At 54.9% G+C, this 14,936-nt stretch overlaps 1 protein-coding gene across 1 annotated transcript; it reads left to right on the top strand.

The window, feature by feature from the left end:
* The first annotated feature begins 2,274 nt into the window (after positions 1 to 2,274).
* CRABP2 (cellular retinoic acid binding protein 2) lies at positions 2,275 to 14,718 on the top strand. Its single transcript, XM_080986122.1, has 4 exons — positions 2,275 to 2,492; positions 9,459 to 9,637; positions 12,970 to 13,086; positions 13,590 to 14,718. Exons 1-4 carry the CDS (start codon positions 2,423 to 2,425, stop codon positions 13,638 to 13,640), a joined length of 417 nt encoding a protein of 138 aa, XP_080842248.1. The 5' UTR covers positions 2,275 to 2,422; the 3' UTR covers positions 13,641 to 14,718.
* The last annotated feature ends 218 nt before the right edge of the window (positions 14,719 to 14,936 follow it).

The raw sequence follows: 14,936 nt of genomic DNA, 5'->3' as shown, positions 1-14,936 counted from the left end.
ATTCTTTTATTCTAAAGGACTGAGCTACCTAAATGGCAGAGGCCCCAAACAGAAACCCGTTCCTCCTCACCTGTCCCAGAAATTCTGTATCATAATGCATGGGCAATGTGTTTGGTTCCATCAATGCTGTATATGTCATTTTGGAAGATTATTTCTTGCTTTTCTTATGATAAAAGGTATTTTAAAAAAGGGGGGGAGGCCTGATTTCACACAGGTCTGATATCCACCCTGTGACTTCCTCAGATTTTTAATCCCAGGTGTGCCCAGACCTGAAGCTGAAATAATTCCCATTCCTTATAATGTGGAAATGTCCCAATCCTAAGCAGAAGCCCCTCCCTCCATTGTGTCTGGGAGTTTAGCACGAGTTCCTGGGCCTCAGGCAGGAGTCCAGGAGTCAACCCTTCCGCAACCTGAATTTTGTAGTCTCAGCAAGTCTGCTTTCTGATTCATTGCTTGGGTTAATTTGACTTCCCTTAATGTAATGTTCAACGTTCGTTAATTGCTTTAAATTTGGGGCGGGGGCACTTTGCTGAATGAGCAACAGTTAGATTAATTGTTGCATCTAAATTAATTCCTCACTCCTGGCACAGAAATCATTTTTTTTATGGGTATGTAGTTTGCATGTGTGTGTAATCGATAGATGGCACAGCTTTGGGGGAAGCGACACACCATCACCTCCACTGAACATTCGGGATTTCAAGATCTATCAACGGAAAGGGGGGGGGGAGTATGAAAACCAGTTTTCTTTCTTTCCCCCATTAATTTCCCGTTTCCCATTGGAAGGACCCTCCGCAGGTTGCGCAAATATGTGGATTGATGCCAGATGTTTGCACTTTTATCATGTGCAAAGCAACTGAGAAGATTTCTGCTTTTTCTGAAAAGGGGAGGGGGAGCTGGCCCTTATAGATTTTGATTTTAATTGCTCTTGCACATATATTCTACCGTTCTCGCCCAGAAGTCCATGGTTTCCTGCCTCCTCATTTAACTCATCGCAACAACCCTGTGAGGTAAGTTAGACCGAGAGGCAGGGACCGTGGGGCTCAAGGTCACACCAAGTGGAGATTTGAACCCGCATCTCCCAGGTCCTAGTCTGACCCTCTAGCCATTGCCCCACCCTGGGTCTCCCTGCAGATGGGCTTCCTGAAGAAGAAGTGCATCTGAGCCTAAATCTGATATGCATATCCCAGAGCAGCTGACAAATGCGGTTGATAAGAAAGTTGCTGCCCTATGGATTTACATTCTAAGAAGACATGGCAGAAAAGGAAAAGGGATTTGGAGGGAGGAGGAAAAGGAAACTCGGGCACTATTTATTCGCTTTCTTTGGCTGCGTATGCACCATACAGTTAAAGCACAGTCCCCCACCCAGCAAAGAATCACAGGGACTGTAGTTTAATCCATAAAGAGATACGATTTCAGCACCTTGATCTGTGATCCCTGCATTTCAGGGGGTGGACTAGATGACTCACGAGGTCCCTTCCACTCCTACAATTCTATGGCGCCCCCGGAGGACCTGCTCCAGATTTGCAGCCACATGGACCCCCGCCCCTTTGTCCTGGCTTCATTCTTCCCCTCTCCACCCACGAGACTAGATCCACTTTGCCAGCAGGGGCTAACGCCAACCGGGCCATGGTCGTAGAATCGTAGAACTGCAGAGTTGGCACTTGGCAGGGACCCCAAGGGCCATCTAGTCCAACCCCTTGCCGTGCAGAAATCGCGGCCATCTTCCTTTTCCAGAAACGGGCCCCGTCAAAACAGATGACTTAGACGCTATTTATTCTGGAAGCAGATGCCGAGGGTGTGGGAGCGCAGAGAGTTCGCTAAAGTTCAGAAGGCGGAGGCAGGAGGCTAGTCCCGGTCCAGCCTCGCCCTCCAGCTTCCTAGGGAGAGAACTCGCAGGCAGCCAGGTAGCAGCCCAGCAGCCCCGGCCAAAGAGAAGGGGGAGACCGGGCTTTGGGGAGGGCTGTTCCCCTCCTGCTCTGGGGCAGGGTCAGTCAGCGGGACCCAGGTGGGCCGGGGAAGGGGCGGGGCAGTTGAGGGGGTGGGATCATGTTGCTCCGGCTCCCCCTCCCCTAGGCATGGTTGGGGCAGAGAGGGAGGGACCAGGCAGAGCAGAGGAGGGAGAAAAGGCTCCGAAGGGGAAGCGAGAGAGACCGAGCAGCGCAGGACCCCCATCGCTCTCTTTCATTCGCACCATCCCTTCATCCTTTCTCTGCGGGAGCAAAACTCCGCGCGGGAGGGCCTCGATCCGCAGGAGAGGCGACGCAGCAGCAGCAGCAGCGCCCTTGCTTTTGGCTCCGGAGGCTGCTCGCTTCCTCCGAGGGAGCCGAGAGTCCCACCTGCGCGCAGCGCCTCCGTCTCCGCCTGCCGGCCGGTCTCCCGACGCTGCTGCCGCTCCCGCCGCCGGACAAACGCCCGCCCCAAAATGCCCAACTTCTCCGGCAACTGGAAGATGAAGAGCTCGGAGAACTTCGAGGAGCTGCTGAAGGCTCTGGGTGAGTCTGGCGCCCGAGGAGGAGGCTTATTTCTGGGAAGGGCTGAGTCCAGCGCCTAAGAAATAGCCCATGACGCAGCGCTGCCGCCGCCGCCGCCGCTCCTGCGAAAGCGGCTCTATTTTCCCTCTATATTTAGACCCCTCTCTGGATGCGTCCCCCCCCCCCGGCAGGGGCGCGCGCGGAGGCCACCCTGGGAGGAGGGCTCCCCCTCCTTTAACAGAATGGGGCTTTCCGGATGGCTCCAATATTTGGATCCGGGCGTATGTGGAGTGGGAGCCGCCTTCTGGATTCCTGCATCTCAGCGGGCTGGACTAGATGACCCTAGGGGTCCCTTCCAGCTCTGCAACCTTAAAACCTGCTGTTTTTCGATAACCTGGGGGGCGGGAACATAAGCCGGAGAGATAGCAGAGGTCTGGCGCACCCGTGGCTCCTGCTTTCTGAAGGATGTGGGGCTGTTTGGGGTCGGGCGCCTGAGGTTCCCAGTGTGCAGCCTTGGAGAATATTATTGGGGTGGGGAAGAGAAGGGGGTGCAGTTGGGAGCCTTAATTTGCATGCAGGGGGAGAACCTGCAGACCCGCGTCTTCCCATTTCGGAGTTTCAGCGTGTTCACGCGTGTTTAGAAGAACGCACCCGCCTCCGCCTCCGTGTCCCGCGCCGTCACCCCAGAAGCAAAGTTTGCGACTGGAGCGATCGCCCTGCGGGGGCGTCTGGGGTTCCGCTTCTTGCGGGGAGGAGAAGCCACCGGATTTTGTAACGTGTGAACAGCGATAAGGACCACCCTGGTGGGTCAGGCGGAGGGCGGCTCCTCTCCTGCCAGCCTAGGCGGATGGAGCCGGGAGCGCTGGTGGGCTTCGACCCAGTGGAATTGAACCCCACTTAGCGGGGGGGGGGCGTGGCGGGAGGCAGGAGGTCCCCTCCTCGACTGTGTCTCTCACAGTAACGGCAACCCCGGTTTATCCTCACGACAGCCCCGCGAGGGAGGGAAGCGCGGCTGAGAATTTGCGTTGCCACTCCGGAGGAGTTTGCCATTTGGGGACCCCTGAGACACCAGGCTAGAAAGCGCGCCCCCGCCCCTCTGGGCAATTCTATTAGAGAAAGGGGCTTTTTTAGCGCTGTTGCCCCCCTCCCACTGTGTAACCATGCTAGGTCTTTCCATTTCGACAATGGCTCTGCAGGAGACCCATATATGACCCTTTTGTATAGAGAATTGAGGGGAGAGGCATCCATCCACTGCCATTAGTCTTGATAGCTCTGGTGGAGCCCCCATGGTCAGGAGCAGCCTACCTCAGACTGCTAATCCAAAGTAGCAGGCAGGGCAAGCAGGATGCTGGGCTAAATGAGCCGCCCCCCCCCTCCTTTTTAGCAGGGCTCCTCCCTGCCCCCACCATCTCAGCGCTTGTTTAAGTTTTGCAGCAGGAATTTCACAATCCATGTTTGTTTGTTCTTAAGGCTGACCAACCATTTGTTTTATTTAAAAATGAGATTTTAATTTGGTGGGTTCAGGCGAACTGACCGTCTGGGCCTTTCCTAGGATTCCACCCCTCCCCCCCCCAATAAAATCCTCATAATCCCATTTTGCCTGTCCTCTGACGTGGCCGGCTGAGTCACCACCTGGATGCCTCTGGAAGGGTTTGGAAGCCACATCCAGAACCAGGAGGGAAACTCAGGACTCAGAGGGGAAAAATGGCAGATCCCTGGAAGCGGTTGTGTGTGCAAAGGGCTCGGCCCTTTTGGCATTGCCTGAGAGCCATCTGGGTCTTCTGGGCGCCTCGTGGCAGGATTGCAACCTTGCAGAATTGTGAAGACCCCACTACCCAGCCAGTCTCCTGCTGGACAGGATCCACAGTGGGGCAGGGCAGTTCTGGCCAATGCACCTTCTCATGGGTGGCTTCCCCCTGCCCCCCACCCCCACAAAAGGCACGTTGTATCCCCTTTAGAGTGCAGCTCCTGAAAACAAAAAGGTTGCTGTGAACATAAGAACAGCTTGCCGGATCAGGCCCCTGGTCCCTCTAGCCCAGATTGCTGCCCTCACAGGGGCTGAAAAGTTGCCTGTGGGAAATCGGCAAGTAGTTCCTTCCAACTGGGATTATTCAGAAGCATTACAGAACATAGCCATCCCATGGAGAGGGCAAGGAGCTGCTTTGGGCCGGTTGAGGAGGTTGGCGTCTCTACACCTCAGCAGGAGCTTGAGCTGCGCCCCCAAATCCCTCAGGGGAGCACATAGGTCCCTGGAAGCCAGCGCTCTGAAGCCGGGAGCAAGGAAGCCAAGATCATCATGAGAAATGGGAGTTGGATAGGAAAGAATTCCTAGTTCTGTCCCAGTGAGTTGGAGATTCAGAAATCCACTTTGTCTCTGCAGGAGAAACAGACAAAGGAGAGGGATCTCCTCCCAGGATGGGATCAGGAGGTTGGCAGCCCCAGGTGTATCTGTCTAGTGTTTGAGGACAGGTCAGAAAGATGGTCTCAGAAGCTTGGAGGTTCTTCTTTCTCTCTCTCTCTCTCTCCCCATCTCCTTTGCAGGGGGTGGGCTGGATGACCCTCGGGAGTCCCTTCCAGCTCCATAATTCTATGATTCTTTCTCCCCATGGCTCCCCAAGACAGGGGTAGGCAGTCTGGTAATCAGCGTGTTTTTACATGAGTAGAATGTGTCTTTTATTTAAAATGCATCTCTGGGTTATTTGTGGGGCATAGGAATTCGTTCATTTCCCCCCCAAAAATATAGCCCGGCCCCCCACAAGGTCTGAGGAACAGTGGACCGGCCCCCTGCTGAAAAAGGTTGCTGACCCCTCGTGTAAGCTGAGCTGCACCCCAGCATTTCCAACAGAAGGAGGTCCCGGGTGCAACTTGCGCTGGCAGCATCTCCAGGTAGGGCTGGGAACCTGCCTAAGAACCTGCAGAGAAGGCACTGCTGCCAGTCTGTGCAGGCAATAGCAGCCTAGATAGCGTGACTTCAATATAGCTTCTTATTCCCCCATTTAAAATGGAACATAATGATCTGGAACCATAAGAACAAGGACCTTCATTTCTTAGTGGCAGGGCACCCGCTTTCTTTGCAGGCGGCCCCGGGTTCAACCTCAGAAAGGCCTGGGGAGAATAAACTCTTCCCGAAACCCTGGACACCCGCTGCTGCCAGCCAGTGTAGACAGTGGTGAGCTGGATGGGCTGATTTCGTACGACTCTGTTTCCTTTGCTCCTGCGACTGGATCGGTCTGCTCCCGAGGAGTTGGTGGAGGGCCTCATCCAAGCCATGTGCCAGGAGTGGCCCGTGCTCTGAGCTGGCCCCGGGGCAGGCCGCTCTTGCATCCCGCCTGCGATGGAGGCCTGCGCACTGCTGGGTTCCCTGGCCTTTGGCTCTGGGTGCCGCAATGACAAATTCCTCCTGAAATAACCTCTCCCCACCCCAGCGGAGAAGGAGGAGCGGGCAGGCTTGGCCTCCCCTCCTGCCGCTCTCCTAATAATAATGCCCGATGGGGGCCGGGCATGACGAAGGGGCCGCAACTGCTGACCCCTGGCGCTCCCTGCCATCTGCCGGGCAGGAGGTTGCGCACACCGCTGGGGGTGGGGAGGTGGCGACAGGCGAGTCGGAGGAGCCTGGGTGTGCTTGTCTTTTGAAGCAGCCCCCTGGGATCCAGCCCAGGGAGGCAGCTTAAGGAGGGGGGGCTGGAGGAGCTCCTACCTGGCCCCCAACTCCACAGGACAGCAGATCCAAGGCCTTCCCTGCCCCCTCCCCTTCTGCCTCTCGGCAACCTTCTCCCAGCCGAGCCAAGGCAGCCCAGCTGGGAACAGGGAAGGGCTCTCCTGGCGCAGCGGTGGGGTGGCTGCTTGGCATGCAGAAGGTCCTGGGTTCGACCCCCTCCATTTTCTACCCCTGCCCAAGACCCTGGAGAGTTGCTGCCGGTCAGGGGGTGGAGGGGAGGCACAGGCTGCGGTGGGGATGCTCAGCTGTGCTTCTGGGAGCTCTGGGTAGCAATGCACAGAATCATAGAAGGGTTGAGTTGGAAGGGACCCCATGGGGTCATCCAGTCCAGCCCCCTGCAATGCAGGAATCGCAGCTGAAGCGTCCCTGACAGAGGGCCATCCCACCTCGGCTTAGAAGCCTCGCTTGGGTGTGTTCCCCTTGCATCCGCGAGGCCTAGAAACCTTTAGAAGCGAGAGCCTGCGCGTTCGTGCGCCAGCAGCTGACCTGAACTGCATCTACAGTGTGGGCTTCAATCTTGGCAGGCGTGAATGAGTGAAAAGTTTAAATCTTTCCATCTCGCTCTGGCTGATGCCATCCTACCTCTCTTGGAAAATCCCTCCGGCTGCATTAGCGGCAGAGATTCCCTTTCCGCCCCCAGCCTCTTTCTCCGGGAACAAGAGAGAGAGAGAGAGAGAGAGAGAGAATGGATCTGCCTCGCTCCCTCCTTTCCGAACCCCAGAGACCACCTTGAGGCCCCGTAACTGAAACCCGCTTGGCATGCAATGCTCTGAGCAGGACTTGGGGGGAGGACGAGGCCCTCAAAATCGAGGGGAAGAAAATGGGGCAACACCTCTCCCCACCCCCCACCCCGCGAGGGAGGCGAATTCCAATCCACCAATTTATTAGTATTTTTCATTTTTTCGTTTTCTCGCCAGGAAAACCTCCTTTCCCTCCCCTCCGATCTCCCTGCGCTGGTCACAGCAAATACTTTCCAGGTTAGGGGGCTTGTGCAGCATACTTTGGGATAATTATCACATGCTTATATTTCACTCCTCAGCCCGCCCGCCCGCCCCCCTGCACTCAGCCGCCCCTTTCCCCCATATCTGAATTATTCGGGCAGAAAGGCTCAGATGTTGGGGAGGGGAAAGCGGGAATCAGCCGGCATGGGGAGGGGGCTGGAATGAGGAAACCGATTTGAGGAGGGGGAGACCTTGGCTGCCAAAGCATTGTTAAATCTCGCTCTTTTTTCCCCCACGGAGTAATGGGGCCTGGGTCTCCACCTCCGAGCTGCGTTTTATGGGCATTTTAGCAGCGCAAAGAGGGAGGCTGCTCTCTTTCCCCCCCTCTCTCATTCTCTTTCTCACTGCTTTGAGAGAGCCATAGAATTGTAGAGTTGGGACCCCAGGGGGTCATCCAGTCCAACCCCCTGCAATGCAAGAATCACAACTAAAGCATCCCTGGCGGGTGGCCGTCCTCTAACCCTCACTCATGAGGGTCACGGAGAGGCAGGGCTCCAGGTCCTTTAAAGCTGGTTTTTATTGGAGCTGGGCAAAGGTTTCTCTTCCCTACCAACCTCACCAGTTGCACAACGGCCTGCCAGTGGCTGCAAGACCACAAGAGCCCAGCTGCTTTATCAGGAGAAAGGCGGCCCATCTATTCTTGCCTCCTCTTCTCACGGTGGCCAAGCAGGTGCCTCTCCTGGGAAACCCGCAAGCAGGATTGGAGGACAAGAGGTTGAGAAGCATTGCTGCTCCAACTGTGGAGGGCAGAACAGAGCCATCCTGGCTGGCAGCTGTCAATTGCCTTATTCTCCACAGATCTGTCTAACCGTCCCAGTTGGTGCCCATCTATGCCTCCTGTGGGGGGGAGTTCCATAGATCAACTCTGCAATGTGTGACAAAGGACTTTCTTTTCTCTGCCTGGTGCCTCCCAACATTCAGCACCACTGCATGTTCACCCGTTCTAGCATGAGGAGAGAGAGCGGAAAACTTTTATCCCTCCACTCTCTCCGTGAGAAAACTTTCCTCTATGCACTCCAGGCCTGGCAACCCCACATGCCAATTTATTTTCCTTTTTAAAAAATCCTTTCTAACATCAGGCAGTCTCTCTCTCCCCCTCTCCCTTCATGAGGGCCTTACCCTTGCCACTCCCCTAATAAAATTACAATCTCTGTTCACATCTTGTAATCAGTCTTCGAAAAGGGAAATTTGGCACCGCCTGGACCCTGGAACGCCTCTGGGCTGTGCAATAATATTTCCCTTTGCAATAATTGTTCCCAGAGGCAGGCAGGGAGATGGCTCCCATTTCTCTCTCTCTCTCTCTCTCTCTCCCTGAAAGGGTGAGTTTTCCTACAGCTGCGCCACCTCTGCAGGCAGAACCAGGAAAACAAAGGACTGACTTTGGCTCATTTTTTTCCAAGAGGCTGAATTTGACAATCGGAGCAAAACTCTGAATGACCCATTAATTAAGACAAGCGCCCTCATCTGCCAGTTTCCCACCAATTGCAGGTGCGGTCCTGTGGGTGGTGTAGCCCCATGGGGTTTCAGTGGGGCTACGCCAGTGTAAGCCGATGGAGCCTCTTTTTCCCACGGCGCTTACACTGCTGAGCCATCTCCTTCCTCGCCCGTCTGTTGCACAATTGCACACTTGTGCAAGGTTGTTGTGTCAACGCTGCCTCTGCATGCATCTCTCTCTCTCTCTCTCTCTGGAAAGCTGTTGCGATGAGACATGGCTGTGGGTGCAAGACTGACTTCCCAGTGACTCAGTCTGATCCAGGAAGGTCACGGAAGGAACAGGCGCACCCAAAATACACTAAATGTCAGTTGAGTCTGCCTTCCCCAGACATGGCCAAATTGTGTGTTTTTCAGGAGGGGCTGCCTGTCTACCTCCTTCTGATTCTGCACCCAAAAGGCCCTGAGTGCTGCTCTTTCCCATAGCCCCCCAAGGAGGGGTTCCCCCTGAAATTCAATGGGGAGAAAGGAAGAACGGAAAGCAAGGGGGTGGGTGAGGTCCCTTTCCGTCCATTCTGTTGAGTTTCCGACTCTCCTGTCTTGGGTGCCCCCCCCCCGGCTTGATGCAGCTGCAGGGCTCTTCTGACGTTCTTGTGGAACCTCCAAGTGCAGAGGCAGTCTATCTGAGTTCCTAGGTTCATAGGGCATTTGGCCACTGGTGAGAAGAGGCGGCTGGGCCAGGTGGGCCCCCTTTGGCCTAATCCATCTGTCAGGCTCTCCTTATGTTCTGCCGCCAGCTGCCTTCTCCTCACTCCCTGTTGCCTTGTCTCGTTCCAGGCGTCAATGTCATGCTCCGCAAGATCGCTGTGGCTGCCGCCTCCAAGCCGGCCGTGGAGATCAAGCAGGACGGGGAGTCCTTCTACATCAAGACCTCGACCACCGTCCGCACCACCGAGATCAGCTTCAAGATTGGGGAAGAGTTCGAGGAGCAGACGGTGGACGGGAGACCCTGCAAGGTGAGGGGCGGGGAGGGGAGAGGGGAGTCCAGGGGGGTCTGGTGATCCTGCGCTCCAGGCCTGCAGGCCACCCTCTGTTGCCCAAGGGAGAAACGGAACTTAAGACAGAGATCTCAAGGGGGGGGAGAGGTGAGCATCAATTCTCTTCCTTGGTGGGTCAAAACTGGGCTGGATCTGCTTCTCTCCAGCTGCTTTGCTTGACGTCAGCCTTTGGGCCTCAGCAGTCGATACTAGAAGTGCAGGAAGCTCCCTTTTGCCACGTCACTTTGGGTGCATTTAGCAGTGCTGTCTACACTGGCCAGCAGCAGCTGTCCAGGGTTCGAGGAAGAGGCTTTCCCCCAAAACCTCCCTGGAGACGCTGCCAGTGGAGATGGAACCTGGGACCTGGCAGAGCAGGGACTCTCCAAATGAGCTACAGTGTGTTGTCTGCAAATAAAACCAGATTCCAGTCCTCCTGGTTCAGGATGGATTAAATTTGGGGCAATAAGGAGAACTTTCTGAGAGTATGAGCTGTTTGACATGGGAACAGACTCCCTGGGAGGTGGTGGGCTCTCCATCCTTGAAGGTTTTTAAGTTGGATGCCACCTGTCAGTGATTCTTTAGCCGTGATGCAGGGGGCTGGACTAGATGACCCTTGGGGTCCCTCCCAACTTGTCAATCCCATGAGTCTCTGAAACTGCATTGCACCATTGGCTCATGTAGCTCAGCACTGGCTGGCAGCAGCTCTCTGATTTCAGTCTTGGGATATTCCCCCCCCCCCCCCCGCAAACACCATCTGAGACTGAACACAGGATCTTCTGCCAGCAAAGTAAGGTCTCTGTCCCCGAGCTGTAACTCTCCTCCTTTGCCTCTTGGATTCCCAAATCCCCATCCTGCCCTCTCTTGGATGGATCCTGGCTTTGCAAGGGGGGTCCTTTGGGGCTCCCCTAACTCCCGTGTCCAATATTTCTCAGCAAACCTTTTCTTCCCAGCTGGGCTTTGGCCTGGGAATGGAGGGAGGAGGGCCCTGAACTTTGCTGCACAAAGCAAGGGGGAGGAGCCCCCAACCCCTCCCCCAGTTGCTGCATTTCCCCCATGGGGGCCAGTAGGGTCCTTTGTGGTCCTGTCCTTAGGGATCCTTATGGGAGGAACTGAAAGCAAAACTGTCAGCATCGTAATGCCATTATACCAATCTCCGGTGCGACCACATTTGGAAAGCTGTGCTGCTCACCTCAAAAAGGATATTGCACACTTGGAAAAGGTTCAGAAAAGGGCAAGCAAAACGATTGAGGGGATGGAGACCCTCACCTGGGAAGGAAGGCTGCAGCGTTTGGGACTTTCTAGTTTGGAGAACCTTTTTAGTTTGGTGAAAAGGTGTGAGAGGCAGCCTGATAGAAATTTATAACGTTATGCCTGAGAAAGGTGGGGGAGAGAAGGTTTTCTTCACTCTCTCTCCCAAGACCCTGGCCCTTTCCAAGACCTACAATCTGCACGCATGTGCCCCCCACCTCTCCTTTGGGAAGGAGCCTCTGCAGATGTTAGCCACAATCCACATCCACCCCATCATTCCTTACGAAATACTACAAAGAATCACAGAATGGCAGGGCTAAGTATCAGCTGAAGCTTCCCTGGCCAAGGCCTAGCTGACCTCTGCTTCAAAGTCTCCAGCGAAGGAGAGACCACCACCTTCCCAGGCAGACCACCCCACAGTCAAGCAGCTCTTACCCTGAAAAGTTCTCCCTGTTCTTTAGTTGGAATTGCCTTTCTTGCTATTTGAAGCCACGGGTTCGAGTCCTCCCTTTTGGAGCAGCAGAAAACAAACATCACGGCCTTTTATATATTTGAAGATGGCTGTGAGATCCCCTCTTCCTCTCCTGTTTATCACGCCAGGCACTCCAAACTCCCCCAACTGTTAGGCACATTGATGCATTTCTTCCCATTGTGGTGTAGTGGTTCAGAGCAGTGGACTCATAATCTGGTGAACCAGATCCGATTCCCCGCTCCTCCACATGCAGCTGCTGGGTGACCTTGGGCCAGTCACACTTCTCGGAAGTCTCTCAGCCTCACTCACCTCACAGAGTGTTGGTTGTGGGGAAGGAAGGGAAAGGAGGGAAAGGAGATTGTTAGCCACTTTGAGACCCCTTAAAGGTAAAGGGACCCCTGACCATTAGGTCCAGTCGTGGCCGACTCTGGGGTTGCGGCGCTCATCTCCCTTTATTCGCTGAGGGAGCCGGTGTACAGCTTCCGGGTCATGTGGCCAGCAGGACTAAGCCGCTTCTGGTGAACCAGAGCAGCGCATGGAAACACCATTTACCTTCCCACCGGAGCGGTACCTATTTATCTACTTGCACTTGATGTGCTTTTGAACTGCTAGGTTGGCAGGAGCAGGGACTGAGCAACGGGAGCTCACCCTGTCATGGATTCAAACCGCCAACCTTAAGGGAGTGAAAGGCGGGATATCAAGTCCAAACTCTTGTTCTTCTTCCCACAAACCAGCTTGGGTCTGAGCAGCCTTGCTGGGCTCTGAGCTGGCCAGGTCTCCGCTGCACTTCTGGCCCAGTTGCCTTGGAGCAAACTTGTTTTCTTCTGCTCTGCTGGGCTGGACCTCAACCAACAGATTCAAATGGCAAAAAACAAGATTCCAACTAAAACCTGAGAAGAACCGTCTGGTGGTGAGATCCATTTGGCAGCGGAGTGGATACGACCTCGGAAGGTGGCAGACTCTCCTTTGTCTGAGGTTTTTAAGCAGATGTTGGGTGGCGCCTGTCCCATGTGCTTGAGCTGAGATTCCTGCATTGCAGGGTGTTGGGCTAGATGACCCCTGGGGTCCCTTCCAACTCTACAATTCCGTGATTTCTCTAACCAGTATGTCGTGTTCTCCTTGGCAACAGCTCTTACATGCACCTCTCCATTTATTTATTTTTTTGCCAGAGGGAAGGAGGACAATATTCTGACCTCTGAGCAATTGCCTCTTGAGCCCCCACTCATTTTCATCAGGGCTGGCTCCCCTTTATCGATAATAAATGCTGAGGACCATGATGGAGATGATTTAGATCACCAAAGGACTTGGGGGCTGCAGGCTGCCGGCTCCCTTTTTCCACCAGCTGCCCCCCTTCCCCCTTCCTGGCCAGCCCTTTGGAGATGATGGATGGAGCTGTCAGCCTAAATTGGGTGGGGGGAGCCAGTTGCCCTCGCCCAGCTCCGGCTGCCTGCCGAGTGACAAATGAGTGCCTTTGGGGGGCAGAGGTGGGGGTTTTGATGGGGAGGGGGTCAGCCCTTTGTCGGCTGCTGGCAGGCTCCACATCTCACTGGCTGGGGGGGGGGGCTCTCCCCCCCCTTTGTTCTCTCCACAGAGTTTGGCCAAGTGGGAAAGCAACAACAAGATGGTCTGTGAGCAGCGATTGCTGAAAGGCGACGGCCCCAAGACAGGCTGGTCCAGGGAGATGACCAACGATGGGGAGCTCATTCTGGTAAGGGAGCTTCCCTCCCTCCCACCCTATCCCTGTCCCACCCCCAGGTCCACACACCCTTGCAGTTTAGGCCACTTGAGCAGGGACACAGGAAAGTGCTTGGCTCCATTTTCTTGACACTTCCTGGCAAGGTTTATTTGGAGATGCTGTTGGTGAGGATGGAGCCAGAGGCCTTCTGCATGCCAGGCAAGGGCTCCGTCCCTGGGCTAGACCTCCTTGCAGAGCAGACTTACTCTTAGAAAGTAGGAAACGAGGAACGAGGCCCCTGCAAGTCTTCCTCAGCCCAGGAATTTGGTTTCCAGACCTGAGAACCGGGTGTGCTGCCTCTCCTCCCCACCCTGAGTGAGGCACACAGTCTGTTTCAGGTGGGGCCAGCATGGGGGCTGAACTTTTCCCCATATTGCAGTGTCCCTGCCAACACCTTAAGGAGGACCGTTGGAGGGATACATCCCCCCTTCTCTCGTTTTTGCTCTCATTGATTTCATCTTTCTTTGTTTTTCCAGACCATGATGGCCGACGATGTTGTCTGCACAAGGATTTACGTCCGGGAGTGAGCGAGGCCTGCTTGTGGGGTGGCGGTTGGATTTGGGGAGGCAGGGGCAGCAGGGTCCACTGGGCAGGGATCTTCCACTCTGGGTCATGGCAGCCCCACCCCCCCATGCCTGCCCTCCCCATCACCCTTTCGCTCTCTGCCCATGCTCAGAGAGCGCTACATGCAGAAAGACTTAAGCAGAGCAGCTGGCTCTTCATCACATTCCCTCCGGCCTGAGAGGGGGTAGGGGGCAGATAAAGCAGGCTCTGTCCTTGTGATGCCCCCCCCGCCCCATCAGAGCAGCCTTTCCCCCCCTTCCTCCAGTCCCTTCCGGGGTCCAGCCTCCCTTTTGTCTGCTAAGGGTCCGTGACCCCCACCCCTTCCACCCTGCCGCCCTCGGCATTGCAGACAGAGAATCCCCTTGTTTCAGAATCCGGTCGTGGGATTTGGGATCAGACTGGGGGAGGTGTGTGTGTGCCAGAGTACCCCTAGCACTGACCTCTCTTTTCCTCCCTCCTGTGGGCACTAGATGGGATGAGGGGGGCACAACCCAGTCTCCCCACCCCTGCACCTCCCAAGGAAATCCCTGCTTGCTGGGGGTTGGACTGGATGACCCTCGGAGGCCCCTTCCACCTCTACTCTTCTGTTATGCAAGGCTGCCATTTTCCTGGGCCCCCTGACACAACCCCTGCATTCTGAGCCCCCTCTTGCTCAGCATCCTGGGAAAGGGAACTAAAACCAAACAGGCTGTCCGGGTTTCCATTTCATTTCACGCCGAGCATCTTGAAGGCCAGCCCTGCCCCTCTGGGCCACCGGATCTCGTTAGCGTCAAAGGTGTAATTTAGCTGAGTGTCACCCACCAAATTGAGATGCCTTCTTACCTCTGGACCTTCTGTGTTAATTGCTAGGATTTTTTAAAAGTATTTATTTGCTACCCTTGTACTAACAAAAGAAGAAAAAGGATATAACCACTTCCTCCCTCCCCCAAAACAAACCCCACCCCCACCTCCCTGTGTGAGCACTGGGTCTCCTGTTCAAAAGCCACCTCTTTGATGTTTGCCTTCCTTCCTAATAAATGTCTCATTAAAAAAGTGTCTACATTTTTGTCTGCCTTGCCCTTTTTTCTTCCTCTTGATCTTTTGCTTCCAAAGATACCTGCCCCACCCCCCAAAAGGCCATGCTCATAAATGGTTCAGCTGCACCCTCAAAATCCAGGAAAGAGTCAGACCTCTGGCATGTTTCACTCAGAAAGTGTTGGGAAGAGAGACCCTCTTTTTGAAACAAATCTGCTAGTGGCATTTCTGAGCCCTGCATGTTC

Source organism: Podarcis pityusensis (genome assembly GCF_964106645.2).
Source record: "Podarcis pityusensis genome assembly, chromosome: 16".
In the NCBI taxonomy this organism is placed as follows: domain Eukaryota; kingdom Metazoa; phylum Chordata; class Lepidosauria; order Squamata; family Lacertidae; genus Podarcis; species Podarcis pityusensis.
The sequence above is the reverse complement of the archived record's forward strand: the minus strand, read 5'-3'. Positions and strand labels throughout refer to the sequence as shown.